This window comes from Haliotis cracherodii, unplaced genomic scaffold (assembly GCF_022045235.1).
Source record: "Haliotis cracherodii isolate W230 unplaced genomic scaffold, xgHalCrac1.p SCAF_6, whole genome shotgun sequence".
NCBI classification, from domain to species: domain Eukaryota; kingdom Metazoa; phylum Mollusca; class Gastropoda; order Lepetellida; family Haliotidae; genus Haliotis; species Haliotis cracherodii.
The window spans coordinates 54,275,514-54,298,396 of record NW_027266319.1 but is presented as its reverse complement, the minus strand read 5'-3'; the positions used below and the strand labels follow the sequence as shown (position 1 = coordinate 54,298,396).

At 41.0% G+C, this 22,883-nt stretch overlaps 2 protein-coding genes across 7 annotated transcripts in view; both read right to left on the bottom strand.

Moving 5' to 3' along the window:
* Window positions 1-1,537: 1,537 nt before the first annotated feature.
* Window positions 1,538-6,075, bottom strand: LOC139446067 (uncharacterized). The gene is made up of 4 exons (XM_071227338.1): window positions 6,037-6,075; window positions 4,319-4,700; window positions 3,247-3,456; window positions 1,538-1,919 (listed from the first exon to the last, which is right to left on the bottom strand). The coding sequence occupies exons 2-4, from the start codon at window positions 4,662-4,664 to the stop codon at window positions 1,681-1,683; spliced, it is 795 nt and encodes a 264-aa protein (XP_071083439.1). The 5' UTR covers window positions 4,665-4,700; window positions 6,037-6,075; the 3' UTR covers window positions 1,538-1,680.
* A 5,912-nt stretch (window positions 6,076-11,987) lies between these two features.
* Window positions 11,988-22,883, bottom strand: part of LOC139446791 (orphan steroid hormone receptor 2-like) — a 58,587-nt gene continuing 47,691 nt past the window's right edge. For all 6 annotated transcript variants that reach the window (XM_071228116.1, XM_071228117.1, XM_071228118.1 and 3 more), the window contains one exon: window positions 11,988-21,410. In XM_071228116.1, the coding sequence (XP_071084217.1) occupies window positions 20,977-21,410 (434 nt within the window). In that variant the 3' untranslated portion in view covers window positions 11,988-20,976. The remainder of the gene's footprint in view (window positions 21,411-22,883) is intronic.

The window sequence follows — 22,883 nt, the reverse complement described above, 5'->3', positions numbered from 1 at the left end:
GAGGAGGGTGTTCCGTGTCAAGATGGACGCTTAGAGTGACATCTTGTTATACCTGTTGGACGTTGTCATCTAATAATTACATTGAATCATAAATACCAAATGTATGGTGACTTTTTGCATTTTTGGACCTTTCGGGCGTTTTTATACTTTTTAGACCATTCGGATATTTTGTATTATATGTTAAAAAATGTATATTTTTCAGTTACATATTTGGGCTTTTTTGGAGAGGGTTTTTACATAAATCTATACTAATCATTATTAACTATTAAATATTGTCTTGACTTTCTAGCTCATTTGTCTTTTCCTTCGTTATACAAAACACGACTTAAGTTTCTTATCAGACATCTAGATAAACAAAATCAAGCAAGGCGTTCTATGTGCAGAAAGAGCATTTGGCGTTTTATCATCACCGGTGGTTCATTTAGACTGATCACAACGGAGAAATGTGGATTCGTACTCATTTCTCTGTATCTCTCAACATACATAATACACAACAAGGCCGCCTTGCACACATCACACAATAATCTATTCTTTAACATAATCTTACACTGTCTGTAGTGCTAAGATCAATTTGTACTTAGTAGTCACAGCCCCTAGAGCCTATACTCAACTCCCCTGAAGGAGATCAATGGTCGTCATATGACCCAAAGTCAATCCCAGATTAGTTCTGTCCTAGTACTGATGAATATTATTGGATTAAAAGCGTAACATGATTTAGAGACCATCCTTGGGTAGCCTCCTTTTCATGTTACAAGACCCAGTGTGTGAGTTGGGTTCAGCGCTGCTTTGAACAGTATTTCAGTCATATTCCGGCAGGTCGTAGATGTTTACCATTACGGCGAAACCCAGAGCACGGGGATGGTGATGACAGAACAAGTGTCCGAACCAAGGCAAATCTAAAATTCGAACCCATCATCGGATCCAGGCAACTGCACAGCTTCCAAACATCCCTTGCATAACGAAGATATAATATCAGAGCAGTTGGTCGTATGTCCAAGATGCACTTGCTGCCCTAGACGTCCTATGTGACTATTACACAAAGTTGGCCACTAGGTTTACCAGATTTTAGGTCGGAGGCGCCATCACCTGCGCACGCGTTGGTGTGTGAATGTGACAGTCAGTACAAGGATATAGATCTTATTTCATAGGGGATAGTTTACTTTTTTTTGGTTTCAGCCTCCGTCAGCAATATTCCGGCAATATCACAATCAGTATATAATTACGTCTGGACCACACAAACCCATGGCATTGATTGATATTATGAGCATCGCCGCACGCCGCCGGGGTATGATGACATCACCGCAGTTTCATAAAAGCCTTAGAAATATCACTGATTTTTATAGACCTTTCGTACTTCACTTTCATATAACTTCTTAACGCTCATATGATCATTTTTTCCTGCCATGACATTGACGAAGGCATGATTCTGATTGGTTAAAGAGGCATCCATTTTTCTCTGGATACCTCTTTTAAATTGAACCTTTTCACACACAAAGTAAATCTCAACATTCTTTGATATTCTTTAATTTGTTGCAAATCAATGACACTTCAGGTATGACTTCAGCTTTGTCATGAAATAGTCCAGAGTAAATACACTTGGTATTTGGCATACCGCCATCACATACGTTTATCACAATACACTCACACGCGGATTTCAATTCGTCTGCTCTTTTTCAACGTTTAACATGTTGTTGAACCGTAGGGTATACACCGTGAACAAAAAGAAGAGAAAAACATCCCGGCTGCACATTTCAAAACACCCATTGTTCTTTCTCTCTCGCATCTGAGGTACCACGGGTAGTTGATCCGGTTTGGCAGAGCGTGGTTTCCGTCCGGTTTACGAACACACGATGGCCGTAGCTCCGAACAGGGCAGACAGTGTGGATCGCTGCATGTGATGTTGAGAGCTTGGTAGTCGCCTGTTGGTTAATGAAAACATGTCACATGATATTGGATGAAAATGAGTGAGTGATTATGGTTTCAAGTTTTAAGCAAAAATCAAACAATATAACAGTGGGGATGTCACATTAGGTAGGTACACGGAATAAATGGTTCACATCAATGAAACAGACCATGGATCACTGGTGAACAACAGTACCCGGATGAAAAACTTGCTTGACAACGGTTTAAGTTTCTATCTCAATACGTCGCTATTACTGTATAATAAAGAAGTTGTTATCAATAACACTTTGTCTACTTTGTCATCGTCAGCATCTAAGAAATGCCTATCAAGCAAAGTACCCGGAAGTTTGGCGAACAGACCCAAACAATGATGATTCCTTTTTTTCTTTTCTTAGAAATCCGGATTGTATAATCCGGTATCTTCTACGTAAATAAGTCATTCAAGTTTAATGCAATTAGTTTTTATTTAATGACGTTGATTTGTTTCAATAAGAATGGTACTTTCACATAAGACCTCGTTTTAAAAGTCCACAATGATACTCCAGGCAGGCAATTTCATTTTTTTCAAGTATTTTCGGGGACACTTACTTTTTTTGGATAAAATCCAGAATATTCAGATGTGCCACGGACTGTACATTCCCAAATAATCAATTTTTTTATATTATATTAATGAGAGTCATACCGCCTTTCATCATAACGGGGCCGGTCGGGTAGCCTAGTGGGTAAAGCGTTAGCTCGTCACGCTGAAGACCCGGGTTCGATTCCCGACATGGGTACAATGTGTGAAGCCCATTTCTGGTGTCCCCCGCCGTGATATTGCTGGAATATTGCTAAAAGCGGCGTAAAACCTCACTCACTCATCATAACGAAGCTCAACTACTTCTACTGCTATTTATTGGAGACACGGCTTGCCCGCCCATCGCAGACACACAGCGATTTGCATTCCTCCAGCGTGCCAGAGACCCATGACGATCCGTTGTTTGTCAGCACCAACCCCATTCCTTGGGGTTTCGTCAAAGGTGAAAGCGTCTCAGATCCGCATCACTTTAGGATTTTCTTCCTGAAGCTGGCGCGCCGCGAGAGAACCGAAATACAGTTGTTACATCTACATTACTTATTTGGCATCGGGTCTTCGAGTGAGTGAGTGACTTCAAGTTAACACGGCTCAGCTACATTCTTGTAATCTCTCGGCAGGGGACACCAAAAATGGGTTTCACAAATGGTACCCATGCGGGGAATCGAACCCGGGTCTTCGGCGTGAAGAGCGAACGCTTTTACTACATGGATACCTCGCCACCTCGCTTTGTTCGATAACTTGTGGTAGTTCTTATAGATAGAACTTACATGGGGCTCTCGGCACTGGTCTTCCGTTACAATATATCTCAGCAGACCGGAAGTCCTCGCAGAGCCCGGATGCTGGGTTGTACAGGTTGGGGTAGGTGCACTCCCTCTCCACCACCTCAGCACCCCTACTACAGTCATAGAACGAGGCGCAGCTCAGGATAGAGGGGTAGCGTCCTACAGCGGTCACACGACAGAACGCATTCCAGCGAACTGTCAAAGTCAAATGGTGGATTATAAGACATTTTTCTTATAACGTTATTCCAAAAAGGGCAAAGGACATTTTAATAATAACGTGTTTGTCGGATGTTTGTTTGTCAAACGTAAGAAGACTGAAGACAATGTATGTTTGAAAGAAATGCTTTTAAAGTTTCATATTTTATTATTCATTTTTTGGTAAGGCCATCTTGTGGAATTTTAAATGTATAAACAAACAAATATCAACTTCTTCGAAGTATTTTTATTCTCCAGTGATTTCTTCAGGTGTATGAGAATTTATTATACAAAACTGCGTTAAAATGCCTATCACTGTTACGTCATAGGCAGTATGACTCCACAAATACCGCTGTTGTGCGTCGCCTATGACGACAATGTGCGTTAAAGTTTTCATTACTCCTTGGGTGTGTTGCAAAGCGCCATACGCTTGCAAGTGAGGTCCAGCGATTCACCTTACAACTGTGCGCTGACTTTCAGCCGCTTGCGGGGCGGTCGGGTAGCCTAGTCGTTAAAGCGTTCGTTCGTCACGCCGAAGACCCGGGTTCGATTCCCGACATGGGTACAATGTGTGAAGCCCATTTCCGGTGTCCCCCGCCGTGGGTTGCTGGAATATTGCTAAAGGCGGCGTAAAACCATACTCACTCACTCACTCACTCACTTCAGCCGCTTGCAAGCGCAACAATTGCTGGCTGAGGTCGCTTCGTTCTCAAACCAAAATGGCGGCTGAGTTTGACAGCTTGCGTAACAAGAAATTCTTGACTGAATCAACTGTGAACTGAAGAGCCGTTGAACGGCGAAAGATTTTGTGTAAGGAGTTTTGACAAGCACGAGTATCTGGACTTTGATATAACATACCTACCTTTCTCCTGTTCCTTACACTCAGTGCTGTCCATCACACAGATCGGTTCCCGCAAACCAGTGATGGTTCTGGCATCCACCGGGCACCTGCTCCAGTAGGCTGAATCTCCAACACATCGGACATACCCCGTACAAGCCCAGGGCAGTAGAAACATCAGCCCGTCCTTGCCCCTACACAGGTAGTTCAGCTCGGGGTAGGGCAGGCCCGGGCCCCCGGGGTAAAGGTGTGGCTGGCTGGCAGGGGGGTCCATGTATTTAGTGAGGGGGTACATGTTCTTGGTGGCTTCTGTGGTCACCAGAAGGACGCTCAGAGAAGAGATCATTCCGAGACTTAGAGCGGTGGTCATTTTGGACTGACTACTTCTGGCTTCATTCGATGTTTCCTGTCATGAGAATAAAATATCGGAATGCAAAGCAACCTCGTTAAACCGGTAGGTAAAGTTTATTTAGTTGCAGGTGGACGCGACCCATACCCATGCTTATATAATCAGTGAGTGAGAGAGTGGCTTGTTTACCAAGGGAGACATATCTGGTCATAATTTACAACTATGACACGCGGAGTTGTCTCCCTTGAACCAAAGTCAGAATACATTCTACGTTCACCTTTGATATGGTAAATATTGAAGGCCAAAATAGTATGAAAAATTCTCAATAATTCTGGTCCAATTAATATTTTTCAATAATTTTACGTAATGACCTATAGTTGGGTGAGCTTTTACTTGTTTCAAGAGCACTTTCAGAATGGCCAGTGAATTCCTGGCTCAGAATCAACTGCAACAACAATAATAGTGGTTTTACTTTGGTTTAAAAACTGTCGGGAAGAAAGAAATTATGCACTTGAAAACTGAATTTGACCGAAAATTTACAAACGTTATCAAAACGTGACTAGGATGAAAACAAGACACCGAAACACTGAAAACTTAAAGTCCAAAACACAACTGTTTGATACCTGCATCAAATACATCACCGTCGGATAACAATTTCTTGTTTGTTACTATTTAGCCACCATCAAACATGGCTGTATACTTTCTTTTGACCGTCACTTTAGATGGACATGTTTCACTGGTTAATTCGTCAATAGGTAGCACAAAAGAAAGATTTAAAGGGACTCAAGAAGACATTGTCATTAGTTTTATCACGCATTCGATGATAGAGTGAGTGAGTGAGTTGGGTTTAACGCCGCTTTTAACAGTATTCCAGTTATATCACGGCGTGTCAGCTTAATGTGGGAGGAAAGCCCGAAGTCATGCAGGTCTCGGACGTTTACCACTTCGGTGAAACCCACGAGCACGGGTATGGTGTCGATGACAGAAGTTCAAATATAACACAATAAGGAAAAACGGTCAATAAGCTGGATTAAACGTTGTTTTAAAATAATTGTTACAATTGTTACATGGTTACAATTTTATCATTGTAATAACTAATTATCAGTTTTAAAATAATATAATTCAATTATATGACGGTGTGTCAGCTCAGTGTGGAAGGGAATCCCCATGTGCGCGTTAACCACTTTTAAAAAGCTACGAGCACGGCAAGGTGTTAATAAACCAAGGATCAATTCCATGATCAGCGCATCCTTACAAGGCTAAGGGGCGTAACCCATTGCATTCACCCAAGGCCCTTTCGCTAATGACATATCAACACAAATAAAAATGTGCAAAATGGAAATAACAGAATCAATACATAATCGATAATGTTCATAACAATGATGGTACTTACACAGAACTGTCCTTAAAGCCTCAGCGATAGAGCTTGTTGCTCTCCGTCTACAGTGATGTAAACCCTGCCTTATATACCTGGCCGTGATTCACTCGCCTTGACAGTTTAATGCCTTCTATCGTAACGTGAATCACTGGACCGTGACAGTCAGGCACTGCCCATAACACCGACGCATAAACAGCTCATTTTACACAATAACATGGGCAATAACAGCTTCCGTACTTTGTTTTATGTATGTGTCTTTCCATGTAAACATGTACGGCGTTTTTTGTATGTGTTTTCTGTCTACGGTCACGTTCCTTTCTTCTCGCCTGCTTGTCTGTTAACTTTTTCCGTAAATTGTTTGATAGGCATTACTTGGAAGTTGACGAATGACAAAGTAGAGACAATTTATGGATAACAACTTCTCCATTTTCTGTAAAGGCGACGTTTCGGTGTAAATCCTTATACCGTTTTCAAGCTATTTCAGTAAAGAAGAGTGAGTGAGTATGGTTTTACGCCGCTTTTAGCAATATTCCAGCAATATCACGGCGGGGGACACCAGAAATGGGCTTCACACTGTGTACCCATGTCGGGAATCGAACCTGGGTCTTCGGCGTGACGAGCGAACGCTTTCCCACTAGGATACCCGACCACCCCTCAGTAACGTTTAACGGGTTTAACGTCGCGTCCAAGATTATTGCACTTATATAGCGACGTGCATGTGTGTTTGTGTGGCTGCTTGTACTAGTCCGAACTGATGCCGATTTATAATGCAAGCCCACTGAGATACCAAGCCGCAGTTTAACATGAATACCCCACTCAGACACAGTATACTGACTCCGAGCCGACCAGACCTTGTTTTAGCACCAGGGTAACAACAAGTACAATATTTTAACGTCTTTTGGTATGACGCGGCTGGGGATCGAACCCCAAACCTTCCGCTCTCCGGGCGGACGCTCTACCATTAGACCACGGAGGCGGTCCAGTAGAGATGAACATAGTGTGACAGTGAGATAATATTTGGTGGTATGTGATACCTCGATTTTTGTATTATTACTCGTCGCCTTTATATAACCAACTATCACAGATGGACGGATCTATAAAAAGCAAAAGTAATGTTTTATAAACATTTGGATTGTGCTGTGGAACAAGAAATACAAAGTTCTGCAGTGCGAAGTCATCGACTACTACTACTACTACTACTACTACTACTACTACTACTACTACTACAGTCTTCAGCAACCCATGCTTGCCACGGGATCGGGTGGTCAGGCTCGCTGTCATGGTTGATGCAAGTAATCGTATCCCAACTGCGTGGATCGATGCTCATGGTTTTAATCACTGGATTGTCTGGTCCAGACTCGATTATTTACAGACCGCCGTCATATTGCATGAATATTGCTGAGTGCGGTGTTAAACAACAAACAAACAAACAAACAAACTACTACAGACACCACCTGTGTTACTGCTAGCACCACCATTACTACTACTACTACTACTACTACTACTACTACTTCTACTACTACTACTACTACTACTACTACTACTACTACTACTACTACTTCTACTACCATTACTACTACTATTACAATGACGCATACACTTTCCCAAATTAATCATTACTTTAAAGAGCGTTTATTAAAGCAATTTAATCTAGAATCCTAACATCAAGTGGTCTTTCCAAAGTTTTGTGTCGTTGTGAAATAACGAACAATTACTACCATTAATACAAATGCAGATTTTAACAATAAATAAATGAGTATCATATATAGTGAATCTCTTCGTATGCAACAACGAACGTCATATTCCACCCATGTACACCTCAAAAACACGCCCACAGATTGCTGACTCATCCATGCCGTGTTTATGCCATAGCATTCATTTGCTGCTGGGGATATGACTCGCCTCATTCCGGGCACGTCTTCCCAAAGTGGGCGAGACGCTGTTGAGAAACCTTCTCTGCATGTCACCATCAAACAACAGACTCATTAAAACGGGACATATTTCCATCATGTCAACAGGCCCACAAGTTGATGCGCATTTTTATTATATACATATGGATGAAATATACTAACGGAAAAAAGTAACTGTGCTTTACATAAAGTTCAATAAAAATAAACTTCTTTTAACACATTTTTATGAAGACATATCGTCGTTAAGGTCGTTTTTCATAATTTACACGAGTAACTTAATGCACAGCGCACAATTTTGATGTTTGTTGGAGCGTGATACTCACACGTGTTTTTTAAATGTGAACAGCACACAATGATTCTTTTAGCCTTAAAGTGACCTAAAATCACTTTTGTTTAACCGTAAATTACGCTTACGCAATGCCACAGTTTGCTGAAAACCAACGTCTACGCGCCTATGCTTCAAACAGGATGGTGCAGAACGAAGTTGTCGGACATGTTCATATTCATCATTTTCATCTACAGCGGGGGAACACTCATGACTAGCCACGAACCCGTCGTCCACGTTAACAAGACAACCATATTCGGTCGGTTCATCTATGGAATCGATACTGCAACATTAACAGCTCGGACAATTTGGGACCAATTAGTAACAGAACCACGCCCAACCGGACCCGACTTCCAGCGATTTTGGCATTTGAGATCATCGTTCGAGATCATGTTCTATCCTTTGTGCAAAGGCAGGCACATGTCGTCACGCTTCAGCAGGTTAATGCCCGTCCACGTGTTACACGTATTGTAACAGGCCTTTGGAGGCAGAATAACATATTGTGCTGCCATTAGACCTCCATCTTCCCGAGGCAAGGGAGTTATTAGACTGGACAAGTCCAATTTCCATCCTTGCGAACTAGGCTGGAATTGTGGAGTTATATTTTGGCTTGACTAACGAATATATGCAAAGTCCAATCGAAGTGTAACGAAATCGACATCCGGTTCGTAACTGCCGTGCAGATTTTGGTCGATTGTAGGATTTGCAAAGCACGTGTATTGCTCTGTCTCCTGTTACCAGGTATGGGTTTTGTTAAGGAATTTGTTATGATAAAACATTGATCAGACGAATGACTAAATAGTATGTTTCTATTTTCAATAAGTAACATTTACACCACTTTATGCTTTTTTCCGCTGGTATATAGAGTGAAAATATAAGGGAGAGGGTAGGGTAGGGTAGGGGAGGGGGGCTTTGCAACATGAGACTCGGATATTACAATATCAAATCTAATCTAATCTGCAACATCGTGTACCACGGACAAGGTTCGCAGGTGTTTGTGTTTTAAAATATGTAAATGATAATAATTCAAATGGGTAAATAAGATAAAGTATGGCCCTGTACTTTTTAACAGAGGCTTGTTTTACCTGTTTCAGGCTGAATGCGTTGTTACTAAATACACACAACTGCATATCCTTATCAGCGAACGTCCTTTCAAGTATATGAATATATATGTATATTTGGTTTGCAAATGTTGGTTTGAGATCAGCAGTTTTTTCTTTATGTTAAGGAGGTCCGTTATTTTTTCAACAAACAGGTGCTCGTTGACTTAAAATCGTTTTTAATAAAAATAACGAACTGTATTCTTCAGACAGTCTCTTATAGCCTTCTGCTGAGGATGTTCAGGGGCGGTCGGGTAGCCTAGTGGTTAAAGCGTTCGCTCGTCACACCGAAGACCCGGGTTCGATTCCCGACATGGGTACAATGAGTGAAACCCATTTCTGGTGTTCTCCGCCGTGATATTGATGGATTATTGCTAAAAGCGGCGTAAAACAATACTCACTCACTCAGGATGTTCAGGTCTTTTGCCAGAGGCGATCCTCCCGTCCTCCATGCTCGTAGTTGTTGATGGAGGCTGTTCAAAGTCCTGACCCATCACGTACGTTTCTCATCTTCAAACTGAGTTGAATTCCTTGCATGCACGTGGGCCACGGTCCACGAGGTCCACGAGGTTTTCAGCTTACCAGAGCCGCGTTGTCTGCGACTTTCACGCACTTCGGTATCTGCCCTAAGGCGAGCTTGTGTAGAGGTAGACCTCTTAGGTCGTGGGTACAAAGCCATGCTTCAATTCCAAACAGGGTGGGGGCAAATATGCCTTCCTGTTTTACTCCACTGTAGATGCCAAAAGCATCAGAGGACGAACCGTGAAACTGCAAGGTGTCTTCCATGTTAGTGTTGAATGACTGAAGAGCTAGGGTTGGCAGCCAATCCTTACAATCCCTGCTCACAAGGTCAAAGGATTTTGTAAGGTCGATGAATGTGATGTAGAATGGCTTCTTCTGCTCCCAACACTATTCCTGCAGTTGTCGATTGAGAAGATCATGTCGGTTGTGGAACGTTCTGCGATTCGTATGCATCCTATAAGCACATTTCTGTAGTCTGTTCAGGACCAAATGACGAAGGGCTTTCTGACTTTCATGATGCCGCTGTACTCATTTAGGATTTTCCCAGCATCGGCCATCGATTGAATGCCCTCACAGAGCTGTAACCAATATTCCTCCGCTCATCTTCTTGTTGTTTTCTGGACTCCTGGCTGTTCTTGAGGTTTGCAGGAGCTTCTGTTTTGGGCAGCGTTTGTATGTTAGTTCTGCACGCGTTTCCTCAGTGACAGAGATGAACTTGTAGAAATCATCTTCCCGAGGAAAGTAAGTTAAAAACGGACTATAAAAGTCCAGTTTCCACCCTTGCCGAACTAGTCTGGTATTACGGAGTTACATTTTGGCTGGACTAACGAGTCTATGCATAGTCCAATCAAAATCGTGCACCGAAATCGAAATCCGGTTCGTAAAGTGTCATGCAGATTTCTGTCGACTGGAGGATTTGCAAAACATGTGCACCGCTAACTCGTTGTCAACAGATATTTTCTAAATCTTTTCATGTTTTTATTCAAAGCGCTCGCGTGATTTGATGCACTTCGCGATGTAAGACTCGTTTTATCACAATATAGATCTTGATTATCAATCAGATCGTCTTGACTGGGCGCCACCGTTTTGTTTGAAGCAAATGCAAGTGATACGAGAGGTGGAATCTGATTGGTCAATAGGAGAGGCATAGAAAGGACATAACTCGTAATGGCCACTGATGGCGCAACGATCAAGACCAGGAATTCCAGCCTAGTTCGGCAAGGGTGGAAACTGGACTTTTAAAGTCAGTTAACTCTCTTGCCTCGGGAAGATGTGTAGAAATGGCCTTGGAGCCAGTCATGAGTTTTTCTCTGCTTTCCCGGAGTGCCATGGCGTGAAGAGTGTGTCTCAGATGGTCCCATCCGTGCTTGACATCCACTTGACCCACTCTCTTGCGGGTGTGACGTCTTGCTGACACCAATACGAGTCTTTTACTTTGGGTTTGCGTGGTGCATCCTATTTGGCTTGAGTCTGATCCGGCAGCTGACCAAGGAAGCAGTCTGTGTAGCAGTCGGCACTGTGGTACGAACGTGTGATGAGCACATTCATGGGTTCCACTGCTTGGACCGGTGGTGTCTGCAGGACACCTTGTGCTGAGGCTTGGTCTGGAAGAAGCTATTGGTGATGCACATGTCGTGGTGTGTGCATAGCTCGAGAAACCGTGGACCATTTTCGTTCATCTTGCCAGTTCCGTATTGTCCGAGACAGCAGGGACAGAATTCATGGTCAAAACACACTGTTGCATTGAAGTCGCCAAGCAGTAGCAGTTGTTCTTGATAGGGGATCCCCTTGTTGAGCTGGTTGGTGAACTCATCCTGTGTGGAGTAGAGGCTAGGAGCATACAAGCCAGTAAAGGTATGCAGACTTGTAGGATGTGAGGAGTCTGAAGGTGAGAAGTCTCTCTATTCCATTCTCGCCAGGCTCTATCATTCTTAGCAGTGAGTTCTCGACAACAAACAACAACATATTTTGGTATGAGGAACTAAACATCTACCTTCAGCTCTCCAGGCAGATGCTCTATCAACTACAGCAAATTGAGTCTCTTTAGGTCACCCAAACTTTCAAGCAATAATTTCAAACACCATTCCAAAAAAACACAAACACGAATCATACAGGTCACTTGTCGGACGGCAAAGCAGTTTATTAAACAAAGAGCAGACGACAACATCTCGGTATACGTGAGTGAAATAGAACCACCAGAATGACTTAGAGTCAAGATGTTTCAAACCGGGCAACATGGCCACGGGATGCTCTGGCGGAATATGATGCAAAGAAACTGTAAAAAACTAAAACAGTGTATCAGGATGGGGAAAACATGAAATGCATAATGTAGTTCATCTTTGGTAATCTCTTTTTTTAATTAAAAAAATATTACACTGAAACCGAATAGTTATGAATCTATATTCCCTACTCAGGCATTGGATAAAAGAAAAAAAGGTATACAAAAAAGTACTGCACTAAGTCCTACTTAGTTTGATCCTTTTAAAAACAATTTATCCTACTTGTATTGTTTATTTTTTGTTATTATTTTTAAAAAGAATCTTACATCTGATTTCAAATCCTGCTTGACTTATTTCATCAATACACTTGGTACAGCTGCCATAACACCTGGTTAACTCATCTGCCTTAAGCCCAATAGTGATTTAAAAAAATGGAGAAAAGAAAACAATGGATGAAATGTGAATGTTGGAACAACAAATGCAATGAATATGTGTACAACTTAATTACATTACTGTTAGTTTAGAATATACAGTTACCTCTTGAAATGTTATTGTCCAACTCCTGGTACAAATGACATTAATCACGTCTATCACATGATCACAAATAACCCTTTTCAGCCAGAAATCTCTAATCTGTAAAATAGTTTCTATGTTATATGTATGCAAGATATTAACCTCTGGTTGATTTTGGTTGTAACGCTTTCAGAGTGCATTGGTCATGGCATTTGAAGTTGATGAAGCTGATAGATCTCATGATAAATTTCGAATCGCTTATTTGCGCAATTTGTAGCATGAATAAAAAAAAATCCCACAATATATCCCTCCTATATTCCAATATATGTATAATGTATAGGTGCTTCATTTGGACATGTTTTAAACCCCTATAAAGGCCATTAGAATTTTACCTTCAGTTTGTGCTGGAGTTCAACATAGACATACAGACACTATACACGCCTCCATGTTCAAAAGAATGTGAAGGGTCTCTGTAAAGAATATCATTGAAGATATCTTTCTATTAAATTGTCTCTTAATAGTTATTAGAGAGCAGACCAGAGAATCTCTTCATATTCAAAATCTAGACTTGCCAAAGTAGTGAAGACTTGGTGAAGAAGTGTTTACAGATAATTTTCTTTCGGGGTTTGTGTGAGAGATTATAGAATGTACCGTAAACCAGCTCAAACTTTGTCAACTCAAAATAGGGATCACGCATAACTTTCTGAACAAGGAAGAAACTTTCTGAAAACCAGGACCTGATGTTGCCACACCACTTGTCCAGAAAAACAGTAAGTGGATGGTTTGGAATTCCTTTACAAGAGGGTGAGTATGGTTTTACACCTCACAAATATTGATGCATCACCCTTTACACCCATGTAGGGAACTAAACCCATTCCTCTAGGTGGTGAAAGAACACCTTAACCACAAGACTACCCCACCACACATCAAGTAAACAAAGTGTCACCCTCTGTGTGTTTTTGAAATCTCAAGTTAAAGTTCATGGCACCTGTTCAAATTATGTAGAAAGACAATTTCCTTTGCCCTAAATTCAGATGATCACAAAGCATTTTCAACCAGGTATTTTACAGTTGACTGGCAATCACCATAATTCTACCTTCTTGATGCATACACCAAACTGATACATTTCATCACCTGTTGTAGACAAGATGAGCAGGCACATTGCATTGTGGCGATATAATGGCACTTGTGTCTACACATAGACAGTTGGGCGGGGAAGGGTCACTCTACCCGGACCCGTGGATAGTCACTTGATATATTGTTTAATGACAAAAAAGTACCTAGAACTCTATGGTTACACTACAAATCACAAATCTTCGCATTCCTTCTGACTTTTCATATCTTTGAATAAAGATATAACTTGAGCCAACTTCAGTGTATGCATGACCAGATTGTTTATTACATGTATCTAAATACGTTTTGCCAGTGCTATGGTAACAAAATGCCCAATCGGACATTTGGTAATTATCTCTTGAGACCTACAGTGGGTACCTGGGTAGGGTCGGGTAAGAGGGGGATGGGTACCCGGGTAGTAAATTCGGACTCGTCCCAGCCCTAATAGACAGATTATATTCATCCATTTGACAGAAAATGATCTGCATCAGCCTATGAGCTGACTCCCCATGAAAAAACTTTCCAATTTCACAAACACAGCTATGTTTCAACTTTCCTTAACATTCATTTTAAAAAACATGTGTACGTCTCTTTGACCAAACTATTTCTAAATCAGGTGAATGTTAACGTCACATTTCGAAGAATAATATACCAAAACAACAAACAAAATAAATACATTAATAGCAAAATAACTGCCAAACAGTCAAACAATGCATACAATATTTAAAATCTAAGTTGAAAATAGTGTTTACACATCCCACTTTAATATATATTATCTGGTAACTGTGAAGTCTTAACCGCTAAAGGTCTAAAACCTGTTAAAACAAACAAATGTACAATGATGTCAGAAAGGAGAGGTATGACTCTGAGTCATGGGCGTGTACACTTGTCTGATGCTAGGCATCCACAGGGTATACAAATATACTACTCTAAATTTGGAACACTAAATAAATATTCACAGGATAAAATCTACATTTAAAAGATCAACATAGAGGTGGGTGAAATGCTTGCAGTAATGCACACAGTATTAGAGATAAGGTTAAAGAGAGGTCATCTTCATGATGCAGGGGAATATTTCAACAGTCCATCATCTGTTGGCATGGAGTAATTTCTCAAACTTTATACCACTACCGAGTATGTGTGAGGGAGTGTGGGTATATTTTGTATCATATTCTAGTCATATCCTGGCATGGACCCATTGCACCCATTTGGGGGAACTGAACCTGGGACCTTGGCATGACAAGCCAACTCTCGATCAATAGGGCCCCATTGCCTAGCATGTTGAGAGAGGGATGATATTGGAATATTCCCTTGTCATTCTGTGGCTTGGGTTTAGTGATTGTGTTATGTGTGCTTTGTCTGATTGGGTGAATGGCTAGGGTGGGATGGGATGAGTGAGTGAGTGAGTTAGTGAGTATGGTTTTACGCCGCTTTTAGAATATTCCAGCAATATCACGGCGGGGGACACCAGAAATGGGCTTCACACATTGTACCCATGCTGGGAATCGAACCCGGGTCTTCGGCGTGACGAGCGAACGCTTTAACCACTAGGCTACCCGACCACCCCCTGGGGTGGGATGAAGACTAACAGCAGGATGGATAAATGTTTATGGACCAGTTATAGGAGAGAAGGATAAACGATTATTAATATTCGGGAGGTGTGATAACGGTCAACTCTGATGCATGGTGTTCCCATCTTGAATGTTTGTTTGTTTGTTGTTTAACGCTGCACTCAGCAATATTCCACCACCTTGAATGACAGAGAGACAAGTCCAAATTGTGATGGATTGTACTGAATCCATGTTACAAATTGTGATGGATTGTACTGAATCCAAGTTACAAATTGCGATGGATTGTACTGAATCCAAGTTACAAATTGTGATGGATTGTACTGAATCCAAGTTACAAATTGCGATGGATTGTACTGAATCCAAGTTACAAATTGTGATGGATTGTACTGAATCCATGTTACAAATTGTGATGGATTGTACTGAATCCATGTTACAAATTGCGAAGGATTGTACTGAATCCAAGTTACAAATTGTGATGGATTGTACTGAATCCATTTACAAATTGTGATGGATTGTACTCAATCCAAGTTACAAATTGTGATGGACTGTACAACTCTAACGTTTAGAACAAATATAAGTGAAATTTGTTTTTTTCACAATTGCAAACATTTCTTAAAAAAACCCACTGAATTAGTATTAAGTATTCCAGTCGTATAATCTGTTCCATGATAAACTGTATAGCTTAAATTTGGTATCAATTTCGACACAATTTATGACACAATTTATGACACAATTCACACACTGAGGGACAACACGCTGAAGCAAAATATACAATGCTGCTTGTAGCAGAAACAGCTGTGGAGATATATTTATATATATACACAAACTTGTTTAGCACAAGTATTTAACACAATGACTCAAGGTTATAAAACTCACAATAATAACTATAATACAATATTCAACACATGAAATGTACAAATGCATCAATAATACAATGACGAGAGAGACGAGGAAATGGAAAGATGTTAGGAAAGAATTTCCGCTACGGAACTCTTAATTTGTTAGTCGCCGTCCACAAATCTAGACAGAATGAACAATAAATTGAGACAAAGATGAAGAAGGTAAACATGAATGAAAGACATGATAAAAACAAAGACATCGGATTAATGACAGGTGTTAACACGCCTGTCATCAACACAGGTATGATATGACATCTGACGATGCCAAGGATGAATACGGTTCATGTCACATTTCTACCGACAATTTTATTGATATGACAAACATCTGTGACAAAAGACAAAAAAAGAAGCAAAAATAATGTTAGGGAGAAACTATGAACTTAACTCTTAGTCTGATGAAATCCAGTAAGTTCTATTTGTGTCAGGGATTCCTTCAACAAGGAAAGGGTTAATGAGAGCAAAAAACACAAACAATTCAGGATTATTATTATGCTTGTTTTGAACACAATATTTGTGACAGGTAGACATGTTTAGTTTCAAAAACATCCAAAAAAACCCATTACACATGGTTGCCATGGTTACAAACGAATCAGGTGAGTTCCAGATTTGGATTTAGTCCTGAAGGAACCATTACTCCAGTCACTGGAGGAAGTTTACCATTCCACTTCTGCACATAAACAGGCACATGCGATGAATGCACATTTCTCAACATTCAAAACAGCCAGCATAATATTGATAAAATTTCAACGACTTGCAACAATGATTTGGCTATTAACCTCAAACTAATCACTATTAGTACTGTATAATACTGTGTGTTGTAAACAGTATCAATTTGTTTGTCATTGTATATCGTGATATCGATGTTTCAGTAATGTTTTACTGTTGATGCTGTATTGACACAGATTGATGACTGTCAAAACTAAATTATTATTCATTGCAACAGAAGCATTCTCATTTATTAAGATTACCAAGATGGACAATAGATGGCAGAATATTCAATTTTAAACATTTAATGGATCAGCCTTATTCATATTTAGCATTGGATTGACTTCTGGGTCTATAAGTATTTTTTTACCTAGACACATACAGAAAAATAATTTTGATAATTAATCAAAATATTTATATTTAATTATCAAATTATCCATACTAAAACCTCCAATCATTTACACCCCGAGAACCAAGTCACATGCATACTAAATCAGCGTCTTGTTATCACCAATAACTGCCTGTTGTCTTTATGAAGCATAGTGAACCAGTTAATGCTCCATTGTGGTGGAACACTGGTCCCTTAATGACCTGCATGGACATGTAATATGCTCAAGTCTTTGATTCAGAAGTTGGTAGAACATGAATATTTAAACTTTTATTGCTTACAACTTCTCTATTGTTTGTAAGGACGTTGCAGGGCTCAATCTTGCCCCTTCACCAGGTGAATGCTACTTCTTGCCCCTTCACCAGGTGAATGCTATTCTTTCCCCTTCACTAGGTGAATGCTATGTCTTGCCCCTTCACCAGGTGAATGCTATTCTTTTCCCTTCACAAGGTGAATGCTATTCTTGCCCCTTCACCAGGTGAATGCTATTCTTGCCCCTTCACCAGGTGAATGCTATTCTTTTCCCTTCACAAGGTGAATGCTATTCTTTCCCCTTCACCAGGTGAATGCTATGTCTTGCCCCTTCACCAGGTGAATGCTATTTCTTGCCCCTTCACCAGGTGAATGCTACTTCTTGCCCCTTCCCCAGGTGAATGCTATGTCACCAGGCGAATGCTATGTCTTGCCCCTTTAACAGGTGAATGCTATTTCTATTTCTCGCCCCAGGTGAATGATCAGGCAAGCAGTAGCCCTGAAACATGACAAACATGAAAAAAGTTGTGATTCATAAAAGTTTCAAGTCTTTACATAGTATGTTTTCTGCATAATTGAGAGTCTTCACTCAGCCAATCAAAACACTTCTTACAAATACAGTCTGTGTCTCCTAGGGTTGGAGTCACTGAGTGCAGAGAGCTCAAATCCAAGATGGCTGCCCTTCATATGGCAACATGAACAGACTGATGACAACTGACTCTGAAGGTATTCTTGAAGGGTCGTGTAAGGACATCTTGTTTGTTTGTTTGTTAAATACACAAAACATAAAAACCTATGAACCCCAGTCTATAACTAGAATAAGGCTGATACTTTTTGACATTGTGGCCTGTGTCAAAATCAGCTTTATTATTGTGTAATATCAAAACTGAATTAGAAACCTGCTTCAGGTTATTGTGAATAAATATCACATAATATCATGCTATGGGCAATGGCTGCAACCCGTGAAACGAGTAATGGTTGTCTGTCTAAAAATGAGAACTGTCGGATGAAGTGATTTTCTGCTGCCTGTCATACAGTTTTATGATATGGAAATATGTAAGTGCCTCTGCTTTACATGTCATGGTCAGAGAAAACAGCCTTTATATTCAAGCTGGAGACAAAAGAAATTGAGAGTCTTTGCTTTCAACACATCAACACATAAGGTATTTACAGTGTTCTGAAAAAACAACTCACGGCCCCTATTGAAAAAAGACACAAGAAATCAGGATAATGTCACTTGAAATATCACTACATTCACTTTAGAAACTGAACTGGGGAATTTTGACAAAAATAAACCAAAAAATAAATTCAGTGTTAGAATTAAGGGATATCTAAGAGGTTCTTGTCTAATTTGGCTGTTGTCGTTAATCTTAGGGCTTGTGTTAGACCTAAACTTCTTTATACCTAAACATCTTAATACCTAAACATGTTCTAGTAAACTGCAAACCATGTATCAAATAATTATGCATATGTATAGCTATGTCTCTCTCTTTCTCCCGATCCGACCCCCTCTCGTGCCCATTACCCGCTAGCCCAAGGGTTTGACAGTGCATATTATATATATTATATATTTTGCATGTGAATAAAAAAGGAAAATGTTTTTGGAAAGAATTCTCCTCTGGAGTTTTTTTGTGATTGTAAAAAAACTGAAGTAATCATTTTATTGACAGGCTCCTCACAGCGATTGCCTGTTTGCTCCTCACAGCGACAGCCCGTTCGCAAATTCTATACTATCGCTGCCACCAATCACAGCTCCCGATAGTGCAAGGCAGCCACAACCATGCATGGAGCTGACCTCGCAACCACCAGACTGTTATGTTTACAAACAGGTGATGACTGTCGTGACACTGAATACTCTTCCCCACTTGAAATATATTGTTTGTTTATCAATTTGAACTTCTATTTAATTTCAGTAAGTAGCATAAGTGAATATGCAGGGGGGAAAGGTCGCTGTTCCCTTGCAATCTCGAACAAGCCTGATTTAACAAACAAATGGAAAATGAGGGAAATAGTAAGTCAGTCGTAAAACCTTCCCAAAGATATACAAAAAATATACATGTCACTACATTTGGGGTTAGGAGGAACATGCTCAAAACTTTTGAAATGGCCACTTGCACCCTGGTGGCAGCGATGATACCGGATGGTAACGAAAGTGTCACACGCTGCGAAGGAGCTTGGATTAGTAACCGAGAGCAGAGTTTTCCGCTGTTAGCAACATTCCAACATAATTACAGTTGGTGTAGGTGCACCAATAGGCTTAATACACTGTACCCATATGGGAAATTGAACCCATGTCTTAGGTCCTACCTACGAAAACCTTAACCATTAGACCACCCCATCAGTCCTTACACTAGTCGAAGAGTCAACAGAGATACAGCTACAATTTCAAAAGTAGTAACATTTTCATCTGTACATGTTTGGGGCCAGAGGGTTGAAAGCCTGGCCACAACCATGGATAATGCAGTAAATTGACCGCAAAGACGCCCAGTGGATATATAATACATTGATATGATTCAGTGCAATAACCATCAAAATAAATACTTAGCCATGTCTCCTCTCAAATGCTTAGTCCCTAGTTGTCTCCCCTTGACTTGGTTTCTGATCCACAAACAATCTTGGCAGTAGAGATCAAAGAAAATCTCAGACCCAAGGTGTTAATAGTCTGACTCTTCAAAATATCTTAGCAAAAGCCTTATAAAATTGTTCTTAAAATTCGAATTCAAATAATTTTAGCAAATTCCAAATCCTGAACAGGAATTCAGCACAATGACGTTTCAAAAGATCATAAAAGTATGGCCATCTTATATATCTTACTTCTCAGACAATCCAAAAGATCTTAACGACCCTTTAAATAGGAACTTTGACCCTTCAAAGTATCTTCACAATGTGATCATTCAAAAAAGCTCAGTAATGAGATAACTTGTGGAACAGAAACCAAGAATCACACCGAAGATGATAATGATTATTTATCTTCAAGATAATCACACAGGCAAAAAATCAAAATCAGGTTCCGCGCGTCTGTAGGTGTCCTTCGTGTCAAACTTCACCACCAGTAGATAACGTGTTCCAGATCACACGAAAAACAGAGCATGACTTATTCTCACTGGCAACGCAATATCAAGTATTCTACAACATGTCACAGCACCAGGGTATACGTTAATAGATCCAAGCTATCTTAAATAATGAACAGCCTCATCTCTCATGCTGTTGTCAGTTGCAAGAAAGAATCCAGTTAATTGTCTGTTCCATAGCACTTTATAATGGAGTTGCAAATCCTGTCAAAGGTCAAGGACGCCTCCTTTCCAAAAAAAAAATAATATATATATATTAAGAATTGATCATGCTCACATCACCTGCTGGTGAAAATAAAATGTCAGCTGACTTTAAAAATGAACATCACTCCTGACCAAAGTAACTGAGGTCAAGGTCATGTGTATGTCACGCACTTGACCCCGGGGTTATTGTCTGTGCCTGCAGGACCTGGGCAGCTGGCCCGTTAATCACTGAAGCGTTGAAGTCTTGCAAGACGGTGCCTTGTGCGGGCAGACCGTTGACAGAATGAATGCTGTATTCCGTAGCTTGTCCCTGGGCGGGTGAGAGAAGCTGCCCGGTCATCTGTAGGTTGTACTCTGCAGTCTCCATCCTCAGAATATAGGGAATTATGCTGTCGATTTGAACGCTGCCAATCAGCCCGGAGAAGAACAGCTCTTCCATTGTGTTTGGACTGAATGTTTTGAGTGGGGGAAGACGCAGCAACAGTTTGGCTATTCGCTCAGAGGAGGATCCCATAGCCTGGACGTGCTGCACAAGCTCCTTGCTGGTCTTGTCCTGGAGCTTCTCGATCTGACGCTTATTCCGGATGTTGGGGTTGTCTGAAGGATGAATACAGTTAAAAAGAGAGTGATGTTGTTAAATGTTTCATTCAGCTAATTCAAGCAACATCACAGCGGTCTGTTATTTGTATTGCTTTGTTCGTTGTTTAACGCTACACTCAGCAATATTCCAGCTAAATGACAATATTAAATCCAGTCTGGACAAGAAAATCAAGTGATTGACATTGTGAGTGAGTGAGTGAGTGAGTGAGTGAGTGAGTGAGTGAGTGAGTGAGTGAGTGAGGTTTTACGCCGCTTTTTGCAATATTCCAGCAATATCACGGCGGGGGACACCAGAAATGGGCTTCACACAATGTACCCATATCGGGAATCGAAACCGGGTCTTCGGCGTGATGAGCGAAAGCTTTAACCACTAGGCTACCTGACTGCCCCGATTGACATTATGAGCATCGATCCATGCAACTGGAAAATGATGACATGTATCAACCATATCAGCATATCAGCTAGTGTGAACACCCGAACCCGTTAGTCGCCTCTTACAACAAGCATAGTTGCCTTTTATGGCAAGCATGGGTTGCTGAAGACCTTTTCTACCCCGGATCTTCAGAGATCCAAGACAAGTGAGTGAATGAGTGAGTGAGTTGGGTTTGACACTGTCTTGAACAGTATGTTATCATGATTATGGTGCTTCAGCTTAATGTGAGAGATGAGTCACTTGTTATCTTCTGCCACTTTGGTGACACTCATGTGTGCAGGTATGGTGCTGACAAACCAAGGGCCATTAAGAATTCAACCCCATGACTAGCGGATCCTGGCTTGGCTAAGGGATACAAATCCAGGTCACAAATTCTAACCAACTCATACTCATTTGTCAGCTCTGTGACAAGCAGGCTGATCCTGGGGACATATTCTGCCTCAGAAACCCTTTTGGGAACCATCCAGAGGTGATAGTGAATAGTGTTTTACGCATTAAGAACAGTATGTCATATGAACAGTCATATAACAGCATACAGTTCTCATCGGTGGTGCAGGTCTGAGCATAGTGCTGCCAAAACAATGCTTATAATCAGTTTCAGTTTAGAGTTAGAACCCATGATCAAAGCCAGTTGTGGAGCTCAAGACAACTGGGCCACCTTTCTCGAGAAGAGGTGATGGGGGAAATACGGATTAATGTCGCATTAAAAATATAATGCACTTATACAGTGACATCCATGCACGTGTGTGGTTTGTACTAGTCCGGACTTATGCCCCTTTTATAGTGCAATCCCACTGTGGTACGATGCTGCAAGGGGGCACGGGTGGCCCAGTCGTCTAAGGCGCTGCGATTCGCAGTGCAGAGTTGCGTCCCTTGGCCACGCCAGAAACCTATGATTGTGTTTTCGAATCCCGGTTTGCCCTGATTATGTTTCTAGGTGTGTCAGCACCATACCCGTGCTCGTCGGTTCTATCGAAGTGGTAAACGTCTGAGACCTGTATCACTTTGGGCTTTCCTCACACATCAAGCTGACACGC